This window comes from Crocodylus porosus, unplaced genomic scaffold (genome assembly GCF_001723895.1).
Source record: "Crocodylus porosus isolate Cpor-Errol unplaced genomic scaffold, CroPor_comp1, whole genome shotgun sequence".
NCBI lineage: Eukaryota > Metazoa > Chordata > Crocodylia > Crocodylidae > Crocodylus > Crocodylus porosus.
In genome coordinates this window covers 93,266,479-93,289,367 of record NW_017728906.1, presented here as the reverse complement: position 1 = coordinate 93,289,367, position 22,889 = coordinate 93,266,479, and the positions used below count along the sequence as shown (strand labels likewise).

Below are 22,889 nucleotides of genomic sequence, written 5' to 3'. Positions count from 1 at the left end.
TTTCTATACCTGATGGAAGGTACGAAGAAAACTAAAGGACTGAGCCACTACTCTGCAAATATATGTATGCATGGTTTAAACTGTTTATTTGGGGCTTGAGTGACACACTTGTGTCAAAAGTGCACCTTTGCTGCATGGGGGCAGATAGGGTGTGGAAATTGTTGTAGTTGATGTGAAACAGATATGATGATGACAACCCCCTCAGGGTCTGTACCATAGTGTCAAGTTAGTCTGTGTAGCTGGCCGTTTAAGACTACATGGCCCTCATTTTAGACTTCTATTGTGTAGGTCAAATAAGTCCCAATGTCATTTCAGCCCAAATAGTGACAATTTTAAATTTATTCCAATATATACATATTTATAATTTTATGAACATTTATGCTGTGTGCTGCTTTTACTCTCGGTATCAGATAATTTTGACAGTGCATATCACTCAATTGACTTCTAGAATTATTCTGTCTCCTTTATTGTCTTATCATTGTGAGATCAGCACTCTTAAATATACAGTTTACAATAATCATCATGATAAAAATGTCATCCTTAATTTCTTTAGTTATTGAGCCATGTCATTATTTGTCTTCCTAGGTCCCAGAATATCTTCACCATGTTAGCAAGCGTTTAGAAGAAGAAGGTGACAGAGTTATAACTTATTTAGACCACAGCACACAGTGAGTACAAGTTATCTTATTTTCACTGTAGGTCAACCAACTTCCCATCTGTTCATAAAGCAGTATCATTTTTGCAAAGAAAGCTAAATGATATTGATGGTGTCTGATAACTGACATCACGTCATAAATTTTGCTTTCTAAAGTCTTTTATTTTTTGATGATAAAAATAGGAGGGAAGGACATTTTGAGTTATTTAGCAGTATAAAGTGAAATTATTGAAATATTTTAGTATTTAATATATTACATGAGTTATCAGAATAGTTAAAATCAACATTTGTGCACTGATAATGACATTGTAGCTCAAACTGCTGGAGGGCAGAGAATTGTCTGTCTATTGACTCTCTCGTTAACGTTTTTCAAGTTTTTCACTTAAAATAGCAGTCCATCTTTTTACCCGTCTTCTAGCCTATATATTCTAATTTTCTGGTTGTTATAATGGTGATTTTAAAATAAACTTTTCTCAATTCACATGACAAACTTATTCCTCACAGCCTTTATTATAGGACATACAAAATGTTTTCGCTTGCATTATATGTTGCTGCACATCACAAGATTTTAACACTAGGACTTAGTTCTACAAATACTTACTTGCAGGATAATTAATATTTAATTCCACAATTATTCCTGCTGATACAATTTCATGTACAGGAGTAGTTCTATTAGGCCCATGCATAAATATTTTCAGTTTATATAGAGTAACCTGGTGTCAGTGATTTCTTTCTACATATATAATATATTTTGGCCCTCTGTGAAAGTTAAGGGACAAGTAGCTCTGCTAACACAACGTGTTTAACCTAACAAGACCTTGCTTTTCAAACATAATTGATTTCCTATTCTCTACATTAAGAAGTGTACCTCTGAAGTTGAAAATAATGAGTTTTGGATTAAAATTTTAGATGAGGTTCAATTTTGTGTAGTGTTTAGTTCAGAAGTGCCATTTTAGAAGCGTTTGTGTTTTTAAAAAGAGTATTGTACTTTTTGAAACTGTACAAACTTCAAAACATCTAAGAAATTGTTTAGAATTACACAATCTTGTTTTTTTTTAAAAATATACTTGAACGTGTATTTCCATTTTTAATAGCGTACATTTTGTGCTGTTTGGATTTATTTAAAATACAGATTGCACAGTTATAGGCATCTTCTTCCTGTGAAAATGGAAATATTCATACCTATGTAATGGTAGGAAAGTTATTTGGCTTGAGCCGTACAGTATTTCTAATATACCTTTTTTGCCCTACATAGGAAACCACTAATTGCTTGTGTGGAGAAGCAACTACTAGGAGAACACTTAACTGCTATTTTGCAAAAAGGTATCTGTTATTTGGCTCTTGTAATCTACCATTAATGACAGATTCTCAGAGTCTGGAATAATTGTGGATTGTACAACTGTTCCTTTTAATAAAGAACATAGGCCATAGCCAAAACTGCCACAAAAAGAAAGCCAAGTAAAATTGGGCAAGCAGATTATATATAGGAAAACATGCACATGTATTTAATTTTAGTTTTATGGAGGGTTTGGTTAAATATAGTTTTCTCATAATAAAATCTCTTAATTAGCAATCTCCTAAATTAGTGTGTCCTGGGACTAGCAGTGCTTCTCAACCTTTTTTGTAACAGGACCAATTTGTAAACATTGATGGCCAGTCCCGACCTGGGCAGTGGGGGTTGTGTGAGACATGGGGGGCCCTAAGCAGCTCCTTGTAGGCTGGAATTCTGGCAGCCTGCAAGGGAAAAGCCACGGGTTCCCACATTTTTCTCCTTTAAAGGAGAATCCATTTTTAAAGTTTGTTCTCAACACTTTTACATGGGTTGAAAAATGCTATCCTAAAGCAGTAGGTTTTCATGCATTATAATAATTACACAGCGCAGGTGACAGTTTCCCATGTACTTGTGGTCATGTATTTAAACAACTATATGCTATCAAAGAGAGCAACATCCCAGTGGGGATATCTGTTTAAAGTAATACAAAATATATTTTCCATACTTTGTTGTGTATCTCTGGCAATCTTAGATTTGTTGGGACATCAATGCCTGCAATGTCCTTTTGCATTAAAAAAGTTTATAGGAACAGTCTTTTTCTTTGTTCTGCTGGATTTCTGGGCTTGATTGATATTCCCAAATCTTATAAATGCTTTGTTCACAGCCTTTCTGTCTGTGGCTCTGGATAGTTTTTAGGTTCTGGATCTTCTGGGAAGCTGATATCATGCCTCTTGTTTTCTTGTTTCCCTCCTCTCCTCTTTCTTCCTCCCCTTTTGTTCTTTCCTTAGCTTCCCTGATATACAGATATACCTTTCTCAGAATGTCTGATGTTGACTTTTTTTGCTTCTCTACCTGGTCTGAGGGCCAGTTATCTGATTTGGTTCTGTGGGATTAGTCTGCCCCTCTCTGTCTCTCTCTGTCACTCTCTCTCTCTCTAATTCCTTTAGATTTCAACAGCTTTCTCATTTAGACCTTTAAGTACTACTAACTGTTAGTTAACCTGGAAGTGACCAGCTGCCACACGCATTTCCAGAACCTGTTCCTTCTGTATCAGTCTTGTTCTCTGTGCAGAAGGCTTCCGCCTCCAAACTTCTGTCAAAATATGCCCCTGACATGAGTTACTTTCCAGCACTTTTCCTGTCATTCCAATCCCTGTCAGTGTGTGATGCTGTTAGACAGGTTTGTGTAATAATCTTGTACTATATCTTATTTCTTTACATAATCTTTTGTTTGCTTTTAAGGATAAATAATTCTTTAGTTTTCTGTCTTCCCCGAGGTGCTAGTTTTTTTTACTTTTTAACTTCAACATATTTAAGTGAGTAAATAGAGTCAATCCATTGGCCTTTTTCAAAAGCAGTATGGATAACTAATAATTTTGTTGATAAACATCAGCAGAACCCATGTAATTACAAGCCTGTCTTGTTAAAGCAAGCACTGCTTAATGAACTTTCACAGATGTGTTTGTTGCAGACAATTGGGTCAGAAAAAATATGGGTTTTTTGTTTTATTATAAACTCTTTCTGCATTCATAATATAGATTCACTGTCCATAAACATATGGATTTGTATATTATATAGTTTTTATGTTTATATTTTGAGATTGTTATATTTTAGATCAGCTTTCACTTTCTGTATCTGCACTTAAATTGAGTAAGTCTAACATCTATTGACTTACATAACTTTCTGCATTCATTTGATCTAGGAGCACATTGTAATCCACTTATAACATCCTAGTGTGCAGTGCAAGTAGAAGAAGACACTGCCTTTTGTAGGTTTTGTTCCTTAGGAGAAGGCATGTGATGTAGTCAGTTTGATAAAGGAAAAAAAAAGCTTACAAGTGCAGGGTATGTATGAGAAACTTTTCTTCTTGTATTTTTACAACTGCCACTGACTAGATGTTGGTTGTTTTCATTGCGAGTATAACAAATAATTCCAGGGCCACCGCAATGCTTTCAAGAAGTTGTGTGAAGTCTTCTTGTTCTAAAGGAAACTCCCATACCTTTCCTTTGCCTGTCAAACTTGCAATAGACTATCCACACCAGTATGGACTTGGTCCAGGTATATGAAAGGGACATGCAGCTGCAAGGAACTTCATTTGGGCAGTAAAGAGCCAGAGCTGTAAGGTGATACAGAGCTATGGCTGGGCAGTGGTACAGAGATGGCGGTATGCAATAGCACAGAGCCATGTACAGCCAGAGAGTATCATGCCAATGCACACCCCAGGCTCTTTACCACTGCACACCCCCTCATCCGTGCTGCCCGAAAGTGAGCCACTGTTCCATGCAGCCATCTGAATGTGGATTGGTGTAGTCACTGGCCCCCAACTCCATACCTCTGTACAGCAGCATGGAGCTCTGGCTGGTCAGCAGTGCCCAGGGCATGTGGCAGTGCAGAGCTGAGGGCACCAGACTACCAGTGAGCCAGATGCAACAGTTCCACAGGCCAGATTCAGCCTTTAGGCCTTATGTTTGACACCACTGCTTGGGCCAGGAAAAAGAATGTTGTCCTTGTATTTAACGCTTTACTTTTAAACAATAATATTGAAGAGAGCACTGCAAACTATAACGATGTTGTTAAATGAAAGTGAACAGGTGAGTATGAAGCTGATTTTCTTATACTGCTTAGTCATTTGTTCTCTTTGAACTAACTGGAAACTGTTGTGATGTGGCAGAGCGTACTTTTCTTCATTTCTCATATCTCATCAAAGGAAACCCCAACTGATATATTTTCAAGAGACCATAATTTACCTTTTTTTAGTTACCTGGATACTCTGTATTTCTCTGGGTATTTGAGAGGGTGGAAGAAACAGTAAAGACTGAGAGCCAGTTTCACTTATGCTTACTTGGCTGACATCATCCTTGAATTGTTTTCCTCTGTCTTATTTGGATGTTCCTCACCTTAGTATAAGCAGAATGAGGTATAATACACAATGGCAGTATTGGTAAGATTAGGATGCTTTGTGCTTTCAGCAGGTAATCTGAAAATGCAAGTTAGCAGTAATTTAAAATAATTGTGAATCTTGAAATTTAATTGGACAAAAGCAAATTGGCAAGTAGAAATATTTGTAATATGTTAACATAATACAATTTATGAATGAAGTAGCATCTGCAATGTTGAAATTGTTGTCATGGGGAGTATTAACAAAGGTAGAGGTGAACTCTAGGAAAGAATTTGTGATGGTATGTATCGATATGACTTTATAGCAGATACTTTCTCTGTTCATAACACATCCTTAACAGAAAAACAAGGTTAACCACAGAAGAAACTTTCACAGTGTATATTTTTTTACTGCTTGAAAACTTAGGTGGTTCAGTTGACTTAATATTCTGGCTTCCTTTAGAAAATTGTTAGATCCACAGATGGAAAAGTTTTACTAGAACTGTCATTATTAATAATAAAATACTTCACAGCAAGCCTGTAGTAGGCAGAACATGGTTAGAAAATGGAAGTACTTCAATTTACAATAATTTCTCTTTTTAAAAATATGCCACAAATCATTTCAGCTAGTGTAAACATAGACATTTATCAATGCTGAACATAGCCATTGTATACAAAAGAAAGTCTAGTGTATTGGCTATAATGTGTTAATTTTGATTATTTCATAGAGCTCATAGATCCTCTAATTGTGTCTTTAATTTCATTCTTACTATGCAAATAAAATCTATTTGTTGTTCTGGTTTTTTAGGGCTTGATAACCTGCTTGATGAAAACAGAATATCAGAACTTACACAGACATATCAGCTGTTCAGCCGGGTAAAAGGTGGGCAGCAGATCCTGCTGCAACACTGGAGTGAATACATCAAGGTATTACAAAATAGTGCCTCTCAGTGGTCTCATTTATGATGTCTTCAGTAGAATGAGTGTTTGAGTGAACAAGTAGGCAGGAGCAATAAAACACTCAGCTGTGTTCATCAAAACTATTTTAAACAGGTCTGTGGGTGTTTCGGTTTGTCAGTGCACTCATTTTGCTGAGCAGTATCCTGAAAGCTCATGTGATGAAAAACTACAGCACATACATTTTGATCTGACATTCATATTTAGGAAATATTTTCTTTTCAGAACTGAAAATGAAAGTTTATTTTGAAAAAAAATAGAGCTACATGGGATGTTAGAAAATGCTGAGCTATTAAGTTAGCTAAGTTTTGTGCAAAATATACAACTATTTGCTTAAAGTTAGGCTTCAGCCTAACTTTGTCATATACACCAGTCACATTTGTACAAAACCAGTGAAATATCAGTATGTAGTTGGTACATCCTTCAGCAGTGTTTAATGCAGATCATGTTGTGCTTTGTTTAACTGATATAGAAAGCAGCAGTCAACATACTAGATTCTTACCCTGTTGTTCTGAAAAATTAAATAAGTTATTTTAAAAAAAATAAAACCAAGTAAAATGAGCTATTGGTTCCATTTTGCCAGGCACTCGACAAATATATAGCCCAAACAAGGTATATTTCCCAAAGAGCTTACCAGCTACTTCTCTTAGAAGCTGCTAGCAATAAAGTTTTATACAAGAGATATGAAAGCACAACTTTATCTTGAATTCAGTAGCTCAGTTCTATAATTAACTGTGATTGCATATTAGCCTTGCTTAGTAGAATTGTTTTTACAGTTTAAAAAAATCTCCTGTCCAGCCTTCTTTGTAGACCTTTTACATTGTAGCTTTAAACTGGAGGTTGGGTGTATGATGGGAAGATGTTGCATTGAAACTCTTGGAACTCATATGTCTTATCTTGTGAGTCAGTATGTGGAAAGACAGATCAGAAACCTAGCATTTTAGAAACTAAACTTACATTATTACTGGTTGTAACCACTCTACAGTCTCTTCCCAGATGGGGGAAAGATTGAATAGTGTGGAAGATTTCTATATAAATAAGGTCCCTGATGACCCTGAATACTTGCACCAGGAGGAAATAAGTCCTGTGGTTAGAAGATCGAGTGAATGTTTGTAGAGGGAGAAGGACTAGCCCCTTGAGGAGTATTAGGGCAGAGGGAGTCAAAAGGAGTCTTGGGGATAGGGGATGTGCTAAAGGAAAATCGAGGTGTCTGAGTTCAGGTCCATAGTCTACCATAGACTGACTGTCTGATTTAAGCAAGTTGCTTAGTCTCTCTGTACCATAGTTCACCCATAAAATGGACTAGTCCCACTTCCCTAGCATAAATAAATGTGAGTGTGAGGGTAAGACGTGAAGGACTGTGAGGTGTCCAAGATTCCACAGTAATAGGAGGACCCATGCAAGTATGAGAGAGAGGTAGCTGTAACCAAGCCAGGGAGATTGTTGGGGGGCAGGGGAAGTAGCGTGCAGTGCATGAAGGACTGTCAATGAAGTACTACTATGAATAATGTAGTAGTAAGGGCAAAGTCTGAGTTGTTTTGCCTTTTTTTTGTTTATTCTCTTGTCACTGCTAAATACCTTAGCCGCAGTTATTGGAGAAATGATCTGTCTTTCTCCTGCCACTATGCAGATAAGCCTTGTTTTTACTTGAGAAACTATACTTGTCTCTATACTTGTGACAGAAGCCAGATACTAATGTTGCTACTTTTTAAATGCAATCAGTCAAAATATTGTCATATGGACTGATTTGGTAGACAATGGTATTATAACTCAATTGGACATATAGGCAAAGCAGAAACAAGATGGGATTAAAAGAAGATAAAGTGAGAATTCTGTCCCTGCAAAGCAGCAGCTTTTTAAAACTTGATGACAACTTTTTTTTCCCACTTTTGTAGTTTTCATTGACACGTAGGAAGCTTGGATCAATCAGAAACAGCTAAATCATAACTGGCTATTTCTGCCAATAAGTAGAAGTTCCATGGATTTTTAAAAGGTCATGCAGATTTGTCCATTAGACTGAACATTCTTGGAACACTTTCCACATAATTTCTTTTACATGGTCATGTAGCTCTGTATTTAACTGTAAGTGCGTGTGTCATACAATCCATGTCTACTATGTAATTTTTTTTTAGTTTGTGTTTTAATGTAAATTTTAAACACTACTGTTTGAAATCCATGAATGTGTGTCCAGGTTTTATTTTAAATTTCAATGCATCTCATCATTTTTGAAAACTTTCTTACGATTTCAGTTATCAAGCAGCTCTATGATATTTATTTTTCTAATTGAGAACTTTTGTAAAGATGTGCGTGTCTGTTGGGGGAGATAGGTAGCACTAAAGTATTTGATTATCAAAAGTGTTTGTTTTTACAGAATTTTGGGACAACAATAGTGGTTAATCCTGAAAAGGACAAGGATATGGTGCAAGAGCTACTAGATTTTAAGGATAAAGTGGACCATATCATAGAAGTGTGCTTTCAGAAAAATGAAAAATTTATAAACTTGATGAAGGAATCCTTTGAAACATTTATCAACAAGAGACCAAATAAGCCTGCAGAATTGATAGGTACAAAAATATTTTTCTGTAAAATATTTCTAAGACCTATAGAAAGTATGGTAAGATAAAGTTACTGGGTATGCTAGTGTAATAGCAGTGCAGTACTTAGCCTATTACAAGGCTTGCTTTTGGGATACCAGGCTAATCTGGATGTGTCACAGGATCCAGGAAAAAGTCTGGGTGTGTTGTGTCAGGTGTATGTTCATTCTCCTGAAGAAGCCTGTCAACTCCTGCATCCTGCTTATTACATTGCGAGTGGTGCTAACAATTGCTTAGAAAACCACATGGCTACTTTCCAGAAGTGGAGGAAGTAGCTAAAGGAATGGAATAGCTAGTACAAAAAGAATTATAACTGTTTCTTGAGAACAGTCTAGATGCTTTATGGATGAGGCTTATATTGTTAATAAATTCTCCATTTGCTACATAGAGTGGCAGCCCAGATTGGCAATAAGACCAACATCCCTTCAAAGGAAGTAGTACCTCCCCATCTCACTTCAGGGCTGAAGTTTGGAGACCAGTAATTATAAAAGCATTAAATTATAGGGAGACTATCTTTATATAGAAGACAGTTGTTAAGGACCTCAGAAATTAGGACGAGGAAAGCCGTAATCATTTAGTATCTATTAATGTACTTGAAAGAGGTAGTTAGTCATGTTAGTTTGAAATTATGCAGAAGGAGTTAGGTTATAAGTGCCACACTGCCCTATTAATGTACTTGAGCATGTTTTGAAATAAGTAATATAAGGGCAGTTCCAAGGGTGACATACAGTGTTTTAGCTGGGTTGATTTCTGTTCCGTGGAGCTGTGATAGTTTACACTGGCTGGGGTGGGGGGCAGACCTCCAATTTTTCTCCATAGTATGTTCTTTTGTTTTTCCTGCTCAATAGGATTAATGGTTTCTGTTAAAGGCAACCTTATATAGAAAGAATAAGCTTATACCATTTGCTATATGCAAAGCAGCAATATGGTTTGCTGCTATTCGTGGATTCTGTAGCCTCTGCTGTTACAATGGTTTCCTTCTCCATCCCACTGTCATATGATTTGGTAGGAATTAGTAGAGAGAGATTTGTTTGACTTTTTAGATCCTCAACTAAGATCATGGCTTACTCCTATTTCTTTCTGCCATTATCAAGCTACTAACTTGAAAGCATCGCTTCTGTTTAAGTTTTGGCCAGAGCAAGAGGTGTACGGTAAAGGTCTACAAAAATACAGTCCTCTTCATGTTGTTTGTTTTTTGTGTCTCATATAATACATTCATATACATTTGTACAATTCCAAAGCATTCTGTCTCAACGAGTAACACTCTTGCACTCTTGTAGTGAACATAACATAACATAAAAATTTGAGAGTGTATTAATTTTAGTGTATTTAGTATTACTTGTAGTGTATTAATTTTAAAGCTTTTGTTGTATTCATCTTTTTCTTGGTCAGTTCTGTGACATTTTTCCACTAGTAACGCAATATTTTAGTACAATTCCACTGAATGTGGGGAGGGACTACTGATTATAAAATATAAACTTTTGGTACTTTACCCATATTTTAATATATATATAGCAATATTGGGAATGAAAATACTTAAAACAGTGCTTTTAAAGTGATTTTGTTTTTAAGCTCTTCAACTTTTTATTTATTGTAGCAAAATATGTGGATTCAAAGTTGAGAGCTGGCAATAAAGAAGCAACAGATGAAGAGCTGGAAAGGATACTTGACAAAATCATGATAATATTTCGATTCATTCATGGTAAGAATTTACATTTAAAAATACATGTAATGAGAATTTGATCTTCCTTGCTGCTCACAGCATTGTCCATCAATTTTGTGTATATTCATTCCAGTAGTATGGCCCAGTTACATGTTTATTTAGAGTCTCTGGCTTGGGACTAAAAATGATGCCAGTGGTAATTTTGCACAGTAATCAAGGATTGACCCCTAAGGAGGGAGACACAAAGCTCATTGGTAGATTTCCATCCTGTCCTTCGCTCTCACGCTTTCTCTTACTTCCTGGACAGAGTGTATCAGAGTCCTACATGGAGTGGGTTGTTTTTTTCTTCCCCAACTCCACCCTTAGACAAGAGTGCCAGTAGAGGGTGCGCAGTGGCACTGAGAGGATACTAAAGCATTTCACAGCTTATTGTCGTGCACTTCCCCAAAAAAATGTCAGTATCAAACACTTCATACAGGTGGGGGAAGTAAGCAGGACTGTCCTCTTTTACCTTTATTTGCTCACGTGGTAGAGCTATTCCCTCAGAATCTAGAAGAATTACAGTATTACAGGATTTACACAACAGTCATTGATCATAGAATAACACCATTTGCAAAATGATTCTTTTTGCCTGAAAAACAGCAGAATCCTAGTAAAAGCGTTGAATAAAGTGCATGACTGGGGCTTTTTCTGGCTAAGAGATTTGATCTCTGCAATTCTGAAATGTTAAATATGAAGCTGTCGCTAGTTCTGCTGTTTTACATTATTTTTTGTTCTTCAAATTTTGATCTTGTTTTTTTTAGTTAAACTAATATTCTTATGTGAAATCTAGTACATAGATAGTAACAGGACATTGACCTTTAAGAACACATGTTTCTCAGTACTCAATCTCTGGGCCTGGGACCTTTAAGGGGCATACATGGGCTTGTATTCAACAGGTGTTCTGCATATAATGTACAAACTGGGAGGATTCTAAACATTTCCTGCAACTTTTCAATTCTCTCTCCTAGTGATAGTGTCTGAGTTAAAATAACTTAACATTTACTGCCAGACTTCTTTTCTAGTGGGAAAGAGGTCCTGGAAGAGACCAGAAACAGTTTGGAAGACTCTTGGGCAGGAGATAAGGCATTCAGCTGTGTCAATGTTATGTTCTTCTTGACAAGATCCAGGGAAGAAATATAAAAGGGGCTCAGACAGGAATATTCTGAGCAACCAGGGACCATCCTGAGAGTGAGAACCCCTGCTATCTGAGAGTTGAAATTACATTATAGCATCTCTGAACCAGAGGCTAAATAAACCCTGGTGGTATCAAGGGGGAAAGATTTGAGGAAGCCCTTGTGCAAGGCGTGGGCATTTGTGTAACGTATCTGTTTCATAGAACCATTTGCAGGCCCTGGTGAGAAGGGTGTAGAAGCCTGAAAAAGCACGAACAAAAGGGGTTTCCACATAATATGCAGGAGACCAATTTGTATAATAATGAATCAGAACACAGAGGGAAAGATTCTGTTTTTGGATGATTGTGGCTGATTGCTGATGACCTGAGGAAGAAGGAAGGCAGCAGCTGCATCTGGACACTAGAAAATAAAACCCCAATACATTAAAAAGAAAATCCAAATAAATAAAAAAACCCCATTGTAAGCATACTTTTCTTTGCAGCTCTATAGTGAGAGTTGTTCCATTGATCAGGAAGTAAAACGAAAGGATGCTTCTGTAGAACTGAATATATTTGATTTCTTATTTTCATTTTTTGTTTCCATACAGGCAAAGATGTGTTTGAGGCATTTTATAAGAAAGATTTGGCCAAAAGACTGCTGGTTGGAAAAAGTGCTTCAGTAGATGCTGAGAAATCAATGTTGTCAAAGCTTAAACATGGTGGGCATCAGCAAATGTGTTGATTTTTTTTTTCTACCTGTAATTTGTAAATCTGAGTCCTTATTCTGTATTTAAAAAGTGACAAGCCAGATAAGAGTTGAGCACCCTATGGCTCCACTGCTCTCTTTAAGAGCTGCTGATTGCTGTGCTTTTGGAAATGTGGCCAGGTCATTTAGGTACCCATTTCAAAATCAGCCTCCGGAGTGGAAGTTAAGCACTTCTTAACATCTCACTCAACAGTCTGCTTAAAGTTTAAACCTTAATTGCTTGTTCTGTGTGGGCATGTGTGTGTGTGTGTTTTGCAGGTGTTTAGAAAAGTACCTGGTGCTGCAATTTCATGTAGTTGTATAATGCACATCAGCGCTGAGAAAATGGCAGCAACATGCTTTTGAACTAAGACACTTTGGAGGTGGTTTAGTTCAAAAGCGCAGTCACCATTTTCTGCACACTGACACTTGTTTCGCCACTTATACAACTGCACACAGCGCAGTGCAGTTCACCTCAGCTTGCGTACGGAGTGGCACATCTCCAGCATGTCTCTGGAAAAAAAAAAGTATGTGTGTAGATGCCCTGTCTGGAATCTTTGCTTTTATTTTGTGACAGAATGCGGTGCTGCTTTCACCAGCAAACTGGAAGGCATGTTCAAGGATATGGAACTGTCAAAAGATGTCATGGTTCAGTTTAAGCAGGTATGTTTCACTTTGGTTGCATATATGCACAATCAGTTTTGCAATAGTGAGGATGATATGTAGTCTGAACTAAACTTTGACAAAACAGGTTTTGAGCAGATTCTGTTCATAGTTCAGTGCATCTCCTGAGAAATCATGTGAGGTGGTTTCATTTGATTTTTTGCTTCAGTTCTGTTAAAAAAGCCTGAATGTATTATTGGAGCAATATGTAAGATCGTATTTTTGGAGCAACATGTAACACCCATTTTATTGGAGCAATATGTAAGATCATTTTAACACCATGTTTTTTCACATGATAATTATTGCTAGGCTCTAACCAGTTCTGAGTGTGAGTGACCTGCATCTGTTGACAGAATGTTTCAGTTTTATTTATGTTCTCTGACTATATAGCCCAGGCTCCTTCTGTGCATACTTCTTTCAAAATCATGGCAATATGTAGCTTTTTAACACACATGTGGAATAAAAATATACCATATTTTGATGTTACTGTGTTTGTGCTGACTTAGAGAGGGATTTTTTTGGTTTCTTTAAATTCTTTTGACTTTAGAGTCACTTAATGAAAACTCTCCAGCATGCACTTTTATTGTTAACTTTCTTGTCTTTTTGTTCCAAGCTGTTCTCTGTGTTCTGAATTGGCTAGATATATAAAGTGTTCTCGGATGCTTTGAGAGAGTAGTAACTGGAGCTTTTCTGGGTGAAGCCATCACCTACAGAAAACTCTTCTTGCTACTATCCATGACCTGTTGCTAAAGTCAGCATTAAATGGATTCAGAGCTATATGTTTCCTAGGGTAGGAATTGTGTTCAGAGACACTTTTTATAAGAAGCATTAATAAATTCAGTTTCATCTTACAGTTGGATCTGTTTCTATAATGAATTACCAAAATTATTAGGTGTTCAAAAACTACAAGGATCACTTAGTAACCAAAAAGACATTGATTTACTACTTCTGTATTTGTTTGCTGTTGGGAATAATTAATAAAAGGATTTTTAGCAAGATTTTTTTATAGTCATTTGGTTTTCCATTTTAGTATGTACAGAACCAGAGTGATCCAGGCAGTATAGACCTGACAGTAAATATACTAACTATGGGATACTGGCCAACTTATACCCCCATGGAAGTTCACTTAACTTCAGAGGTGAGTCTTTGAATTCTTCTTCTAAAATGTATTATGAGGGGAAAATAGCAGTACCTCTACTGATGTTGTTGTAACATACTTTGTTACTCTCTTTTTGGAAGTAAATTAGAAAATTACAAAAACTAAGGGATGGGACTTCGGGAGGACAGGGTGTCACATTTATTCCCTCTTCCTCTCCTTTTTCTTTAAGCATGCTTGAATATTGGCAAATACTAGTTTTTTAAAATGAAACATCCCATGTGTGGGTTTTGTTTTAATATAAACTAAAACAGTACAGCTACTCCCTATACTAAGGTTGGTGTAAAATAAATAGTAATATGGGATAGATGGCTGACAGTAATATTTTTCCATCAGTTTTTGAGTAGTTCTGGTGTGTCTGGTTTGAAGCACAAATTTTTAATTGAGCAGAGAGATGATCATGGGTTACGGGAGATATACTGCCTTTTACTGGCTAGGTTTGACCACGTTACACTCCAGAAATCAAATTCTACTGCATATATGTAAAGTGGTTAAGACTGATTTGTTCTTTGAAATTTGTAAACGTTTCAGTTGTGCTGATTTATTCTTCGAGACCTTGCTGAACATCTCGCATAGTTTGAGGAAATTGCACAAAACACAGTCTTTGGACAGAGTATAAACAAAATGGCTGCTGAAGCTGCTGTTATCAAATCTCAAAATACTTGAGCCCTAAGGGAAGGTGTTTATGGGTTTGGGAAGTGGGAAACAATGAGTTTTAAATTCTTTTGGCTTGTGTTAAAAATTGTTTACACTTTATTGTTATCTTGTACTAAGAAGTCTATTGGTAACTGTAGAGAGGGAAGCAAGTATAAGCCATTATTTGTGATAGAAAGCACAAAGTCATGTCTGGCACTAGAAATGAACATGGGTGAATAGAATATGGGTCTGTAATATGGCAGACTCAGGATTCATCCACTTAATCATAGTGCCTCTCAGCATCTGCGAGAACTAAATTTTATTATGCGGTGTGTGCAGTAGAGTTATACCTGAACATGTAAACCTTTCCTTCTACTGCCTGGTCCATATTGTATAACTACCCACTACTATTGCTGCCAGTTGCCATTTTAAATTCAAATGGCAGAGGAATGCATTGAGGCTCTGTAGGGCTTGGGCTTAAATCCTGGTGACCTACCTAAACAAGGAAATTAATTTCACTTGTCATTGTGTATGTGGTGTAGTGTGTTTGGTTATTTTAAAACAAATAGTTGTATTTATAAAATTGTGTACCAAAAACAGATTAAAGTATTTTTTTTAAGTTGCAAAGTTAAGCATTTGGTTGTTAGAAAATGGAAAAATGGAGGTTGTCTGTCTAATCTTAATTCTGTCCACCTGATGATTATGAATTTTGATACAATTTGTAAAAGAGATGAGGATGACATGCCATTTTTCCCCCTGAGAGCCTTACCTCATTCCGTGCAATAGCTCTTAAAAAAGGCAATGTATATAAAGGTGTTGCTCATCCTAAAAAGAGGATGTTTTCAAGTTGGTATGTTTTGGAGTAATTAACAGCATTAAATTTCAACCTTACAATACCATGTTTTATTGCATACAAAACTTCCCCAAATAAGGTACCCCTCTTGTTTTTGTAAGGCAGAATGAAGAAAAAAAGATCTTTCCTTAACAGTGGTAACTATGGTATTTTTCAGGGAAAACACAGGTAGCTGCATTTGCAGGGAAGCAAAACATTGTGGCTGGCTGTTAGCCCCTTCAGCCGAACACCTTTTCTTGTTGAGCTGGGCTGGATGGGCAGCCAGGGGAAAAAAATAGTGTCCACAGCCAGTAGCTAAGGAGCCCCCCATGCAGCATGTACAACATTACTTTCTCTTCCCACCCCTTACCGCCCCCCCCCCGCAGAGGCTTTGTATGGTAGAAACTGCTGTGACTATATTTCCTTACTTACAATGCACATCCCAATTTGAAGCAGCTGATTTTTGGAGGAAAAAATGGTGCATGCTATATGCCAGACAATATGGGAAAGGGACAGGGTTTTTTTTTAACCCCGAAAGAGGCCTTCAATACAGTATCCCATCCCATACTGGTGAACAAGTTAAGAGGCTGTGACTTGAATGATTACACAGTCCGGTGGGTGGTAAATTGGCTAGAGGGTCGTACCCAGAGTGTGGTAGTGGACAGGTTGGTATCGACCTGGAAAGGAGTGGGTAGTGGGATCCCACAGGGCTTGGTTCTTGGACCGATACTCTTCAGTGTTGTCTTCAGTGACTTGGACAAGGGAGTGAAGTGTACTCTGTCCAAGTTTGTGGATGATGCAAAAATGTGGGGAAAAATGGATACACCGGAGGGCAGGGAGAAATTACAGGCAGACCTGGACAGTTGGACAAATGGGCAGAAAACAATAGAATGCAATTTAACAAGGAGAAATACAAAGTGCTGCCCCTAGGGAGGCAAAATGTCCAGCACACCTACTGCCTAGGAAATTAACTGCTCGGCAGCACATAAGTGGAAAGGGATCTCGGAGTCCTAGCGAACTCCAAGATGAACATGAGTCGTCAGTGTGACGAAGTCATCAGAAAAGCTAATTGCACGTTATCATGCATCAGCAGATGCATGACAAACAGAACCACGGAGGTGATACTTCTCCTCGATCAGGCACTGGTCAGACCACAGTTGGAGTACTGCATCCAGTTTTGGGCACCACACTTCAAGAGGGATGTGGATAACCTGGAGAGGGTCCAGAGAAGGGCCACTCATATGGTTAAGGGCTTGTATGCCAAGCCCTACGAGGAGAGACTAGGCACCTGGACCCCTTCAGCCTCCACAAGAGAAGGTTGAGTGGTGACCTTGTGGTAAATTCATCATGGAGGCACAGAAAGGAATTGGTGAGGCTCTACTCACCAAGGCGCCCCTGGGGGTCACAAGAAATAATGGCCATAAGCTAGCAGAGAGCAGATTTAGACTGGACATTAGGAGGAACTTCTTCACGGTTAGTGGCCAAAGTCTGGAATGGGCTCCCAAGGGATGTGGTTCCCCCCCTACCCTACCCCGGGGGTCTTCAAGAGGAGGTTGGATGGGCATCTGGCTGGGGTCATCTGAACCCAGCACACTTTCATGTCTATGCAGGGAGTCAGACTCGATGATCTGTTGAGGTCCCTTCGACCCTAACATCTATGAATCTATGCTAATCAGGGCCCAAAAATGACTGTAGTATTGGCATTTGATTTACAGGATGGAAAAGCATTCTTATCTTCTTCCTTCTGGATCTTTTCATCAGGAGTTGTCCATTGGTGTCAGATACTTGATGGAACTGAAAGACCTTTATCTCTCCACTGACTGCTCTTCGGAGAGGTGGAGACATGCAAAATTTTGGAAACAGCCAGGGCTCCTATTAGGAAAACAAATCAAATATAAGACTTTGGACTAGGGCAAATAGTAATCAGTACAAGATTGGAGTGAGGCCTTAAAGCATGCTTTTTTCCTCTGAATGTTTAGGTGTGAGGACAGACTATAGCAGGGCTTAGGAGGAGAGCTGTCCTTTTAGTGTGCTTTTTACTCTTTTGGTAGAAATTTTGTTTTTAAACTTCATTAAAATATATTTAGTTTTAGGGAAACTATATGAATTGCAAGTAGCTGTGTTTGAAATCAAGTTTTATTCTATTTAAACAGGTACCAAGGAAACCACAGTTTGGCCCTTGATATTTAGTTTTATGTGAACTTGAATCTTGAAATGCTACTTATATGAACCTAGCAAACTGTTTCTGTGAAAACTGAACTCCTAAATTACATTGGTACAGCATAAATAAACCTTTTTTGTTACTTCTTTGCTTATAGATGGTTAAGCTTCAGGAGGTGTTTAAGACCTTTTACCTTGGAAAACACAGTGGTCGAAAACTTCAGTGGCAAACCACTTTAGGACAAGCTGTCCTGAAAGCAGAGTTTAAGGAAGTATGTTCACTTATTTAATGCTTTACCTGCTGCTTCTAAATTTAAATAATTTATTTGCTTTGTCTTATATTGTTAATTAATAAAGCACCCTTTGCTGAGGAAACTAAAATCCAACTATGGTTTTCTGTTGTATGTTCTTGTAATATGAGTTTTCTCTAGCCACTTTCCTATATAGTAACAGTATGTAATATCTTTCAGCATAGACTGTGTCAACAGGAAGTATCATTTTGTGATGGTAATAGAAACTTATAACAGGTTGGAAACCAACAGAAGGGAGTAGGGGTATTTTTCAAAACATATTTTGGAGGCCCACTGACGTAACGGTGAAGCCTTCTGTCATTTCAAAACTGCACTGAAAGGTATCAGTGGTGTAACCTAATGAATGTGTTTAAAATTTAAATGCTGGTTGAATTTCTGAGGTATCAAATAACTTAAATGTTAGTTAACATTAGCTTTTGTTCTGTCTGATGGGATCACTAGCAACAGAATTTTATTGTTCCAGAACAAAAGCAAAATTCACTGTCAGTAGTAACTAGGTATAAGTGTAACATTTAGATTAGTTTCAGTTGATAGCTGACATACAATATTTGTATCTATTTGTAGATCTCGTATTAATCTGCCTTGCCTATTTTAGCTGTATCTTGCTTCTATTAAATTTACTGTAGCTGCAAATTTGCCTAAATCAGTGATCTCCAACCTTTTTATGGTGAAAATCACTTTTTGTAAGTCAAGGGCACCCCAGGATCTATCGCCCCCTGCTCTGCCCTTTCCCCCCACTTCCCAGACAAGCTGCCTGGGCTCTGACCCCACTCACCCACCTGGGCCCAGGTAGCAGGGGGCGCGGATCAGCCCAGCCACGTGTGTCCTGCCGCTCCCAGTCATGGAGCCTCTAACAGACTAAGATTGACTGTCAGAAGCTTCGTGATCAACCAGTCAATCGAGATCCATTGGTTGGTGACCATTGGCCTAAATTTAAAAAAAATCCAAAAAAATTCTTAAATTTAAACTAGATGCTTTCTACTGAGATCCTTTCTGCTAAATTGCTTATCTCTGTTAAATAACACAGGGTAAAATACTGGCCCCTGTTGAAGTTAGTAATATTACTTCTATTTACTTCAGGGGAGTCAGCAATTTACCTATTACATCTGAAAACAAGACCTAATGGACTGTTAAGGGAACACTGAGTCCATAGTAACCTGTTGGATTTTCACTATACTACCAATGTAAAGATTAGGAATTTCTATATTTTTGCTATGGCTGTGTGTTTCCAGGGAGGCATATGCTTCATGATAACATTCATTTTTCCTCATCTTGAAGGTATTTCTTATATTATTTTTACAACACAGAGTTTTTTAATGTTTGACATTGTATAGATTAAAAATTTATAGTCTGAATGTTAACTTGGATTGTTTTTATTTCATTTGTAGGGAAAGAAAGAGTTTCAAGTATCACTCTTCCAGACATTAGTACTGCTTATGTTTAATGAAGGAGATGAATTCAGTTTTGAAGAAATTAAAACGGCTACTGGTGTAGGTATGAAAAAATATATTTTTTTCTTCATAACTTTCATATAGTTTCTGTGTATGATTCTGGATCATAGGAAAATAGGGCTGAAAGGGACCTCATGAGGTAATGTAGTCCAGTGCCCTGCTTCATATTGCATCATCCCTGACTAAACCATCTCAGTCAAGTTGTCACAGGCACAACCTAGATGTAAGATGTCAGCATTAAGGGCACAAGCCCAGAAAGCCCAAGAACAAAAGGTAACAATACTGTGAATATAAGAGCTGAAACCAAGAGTCAACAAACAGAACTAAACAGGATCATGAGCTGAAGGGACCATAATACCAGGTGTCTGAGAGCTGAGAGAGCCAAGTCAGGAACAAGAGCATTCCAGGATGGGAGCAGGGCCAGGCAGGAACTAGAAAGGATTTAGATAGGAGGGAGGCATAGGTTCAGACTAAACAAAGGTACAGGCAAGAACAAAACAAGGATTCAGGCAGGGAAAAGAGACTTGTGCCTAATCCTTGACTAACCTGCACCTTTTAGGCAGAAGCAAGGCACAGATGCAGGCTAGGAAGGGGGCAGCAGGAACTGGAGATCAGGAACCAGACTGGGACACTCCAGGATCAGGAACCAGAACTAGGAACGAGGAATTGAGAAACAAGAGTTCTGAGACTAAACAGAAGAGGAAGTCTGGGTCGACAGCCCCCAGAGCACTGTAGGGGCTGCTACTTATGTGTAGCAGCCACAACCAAGCACATTAATAGGGCCAGCTGAAGGCACTCATGCAGCTGACAGCTGATAGCCAGTCCTACACAGGCAGCCAGAGAGAGCTGGGGGCTTGCCTGCCTACCTGCTGCTCTGGCTTCTGACACAAGAGTCTGTCCAGCCCAAAGGTGCCCAAGATATGGCGCACAGAATTTTTATCCAGCCCACAGATGAAATGACCAGAAGTTTTTGATGGTGGGAGAGCAGTGGCAGTGTTAATTGCTGGAGCTCTAGGAGCTGTGGTAATTATCACTGCTCCTGCTCATTCTGTTGCCAAGTTTCCAGACTGGTGGGGATGTCTGTGGGCCAGATGATGCAGTTGCACATGCTGCATTACACCAGTGAACCAGCCCCACATGCCAGATCATGGACATGGGGTTGGGTGATTTAGTCACCACTGGTCTAACCCAGCATTTCTCAACCCCTGGGTTACAACCCAAAACTTGGTCACAAGAATATATAAAAGGGTTGCAGACAAACTTTAAAAATGGATCAATGAACTTTAAAAATGGATTCTGCTTTAAAGGAGAAAAATGTGGGAAATGGTGGCTTTTCCCTTGCAAGCTGTCAGAGTTTCAGCCTGCAAGGGGCTGCTTGGGGGCCTTCCATGCCCCTTGTGGGGCTGTGGCAGGGGAGTGAGGGGCACTGGGTTGGGATTCTCCATTGATGTTTACAAATGGGTCCCGGTACAAAACCGGTTGAGAACCACTGGTCTAACCTGTTATTGTATTTCCAAGCATGTGGATTCCACAGCTTCTCTAGGTAGCCTGGTCCAATGCTTAACTACCCTCATAGTTGGTAAATTCTTCCTAATCTCTAAACCAAGTTTCCTCTGCTGAAGTGTGAGGCCATTGCTCCTAGTCTTGTCATTTACCAGAAAAAAGAAAACTCTTAACTCCATCCTCAAAATAGCCCTTCAGGTATTTGAAGACTATTATTAAATACCTATTCGGTTTTGTCTTCTCCAGATTAGTAATTCTAATTCTTTAGGCCTTTTCTCATAAATCATTTTTTCTGTGCCTCTATTAATTTTTTCTCATGCTGTCCTGGATTCTTTCTGCTCTTATCTACGTTTTATCTGGATGTGAAGGTTTCATTTTAGATCAGTATAATTTTGTTAATTTCAGTAATTTACAATGGTCAGTTGGTTATGAATCAACGAGTATTTAACACACCCAAAAAAACAGATTCACAGGTCCAACCTTGTACTGTGGAGATAACATTAACACTGCATGCATGCATACATACTGCCTTTAGGTGTGCATATATAGACAATTACATATATATAGACTGCCTGTGATACATCTTGTAAAAATTGATGTATTGGTATAAGACCTCATTTATTTTTTTTTTAGTCTTCTTGAGAGTAATAAAATAAGCCATAGCTGTTCTGAGCAGATAATCAAAGTTCCATTGTAGTTTCAAGTATCATAATTTAAAAGTGGTCTTTCTAAATCAACTCAGTTATGGATGTTTGGGGAGTGTGTTCTTAATTTAGTATGTTGAAATGATTATCCACATCCACGCGCACTTCTGATATATATGGCTTTAGATTGGATTTGTCTTGAGTATCAGTGTACTTCAGGTCACCACCTCCACACCATATGCTTTTTGGGTGCTCTGTAGCTGTGGGCATAAAAGGCAGAACAGATGTTGCCTATCCCTCAGTTCCTTCTTACCAGCTGGGGAACAAGACAGAATCCTGCTGTTTGTGTAGTTCTGCACAGTGTGTGCTTGTCTTTTCTAATTTTTTATTGGGTTTTTTTTTGGTTTAAGATGGTATAGTTAAACCTATGAGCATTTAAAGAAACAAAACAAACTTGAAGTAGGAGTACTTGAACTCCATGGATATGGCATAGTTTAAGTACCCAGGATTCGAATCCTGTCCCTCTTATGTGGCAGGTGTTTCTATAATGAGGGACACTGAATGCCTCTTCTGTCCAGTGGAGTGCATATACTATAACAGTACTCAGAGGGCTAAAAACAAGGAAACCATGCACCAAAACTTACTTTGAGAAAGAGCTGTAAAGGCTTTCTCTGACCCTGACAAGAAGATGACTAGTAAACTGGCCCTTACCCTCTCTCAACTTTCCATCTACCTGGATTTCCAGGGTTGTCACATTTTTTTGAAAAAAGTCCTGTCTGTTGCTTAGAGTCAACTGGTATTGACACCCAAATGCACAGCCCTGAAGCACCTAGCAGTAGCCTCATTGTAAACTGTGCTGTCATCTGCAGCATCTACCACACTACCAGCTGACGTGGAGGATATGATCCCAAAACCAGGTTTCTTGATAACCAGTGTCTTAGCAACAACTAGTCTACTGAAATCCATATTGGTGGCTAAAAGAGGCAGTTCTTAAAGTCTGTCATCTGTATCTGCTATGTGAGTTCCTGTGCAAGATGCTTGGAGACACTTTAGAATTGTGAAGAGAAAAGTTCAGATTATGGAAGGAAGGTAATGTCTTCTCATCTGCATCCAAGTGTCATGGAGGGAAGTTGGCCCATAGTTATTGTATTCTCCTCTGTATAACCCAGCTATGCAGGAAGATTCAGGAGGATACTTTTACTGGAGAAAATATCAGGAGCCCAATAATATCACCTTTTCTGTATTCTCCATGGTACTGTATCCATGTTCACTCCTGGCTCTTACAGACCCATTGAAGGATACAATTCAAGTGGAAAGTTCTGCCTATCCCAAAAATGACAGCCTCCTCTTCACCTGGTGAAACTGTCACTCACTCCTGTTCCACCTTTTTCAGATGAC

The 22,889-nt window shown here is 38.3% G+C and overlaps 1 protein-coding gene across 2 annotated transcripts in view; it reads left to right on the top strand.

Moving 5' to 3' along the window:
• The window catches only part of CUL4A (cullin 4A), a 59,861-nt gene that overhangs the window by 25,133 nt on the left and 11,839 nt on the right, over positions 1 to 22,889 (top strand). For both annotated transcript variants that reach the window (XM_019529629.1, XM_019529627.1), the window contains 10 exons: positions 586 to 668; positions 1,911 to 1,978; positions 5,832 to 5,950; positions 8,352 to 8,544; positions 10,172 to 10,276; positions 11,999 to 12,109; positions 12,713 to 12,798; positions 13,829 to 13,936; positions 17,741 to 17,854; positions 19,282 to 19,387. In XM_019529629.1, the coding sequence (XP_019385174.1) occupies positions 586 to 668; positions 1,911 to 1,978; positions 5,832 to 5,950; positions 8,352 to 8,544; positions 10,172 to 10,276; positions 11,999 to 12,109; positions 12,713 to 12,798; positions 13,829 to 13,936; positions 17,741 to 17,854; positions 19,282 to 19,387 (1,093 nt within the window). The remainder of the gene's footprint in view (positions 1 to 585; positions 669 to 1,910; positions 1,979 to 5,831; positions 5,951 to 8,351; positions 8,545 to 10,171; positions 10,277 to 11,998; positions 12,110 to 12,712; positions 12,799 to 13,828; positions 13,937 to 17,740; positions 17,855 to 19,281; positions 19,388 to 22,889) is intronic.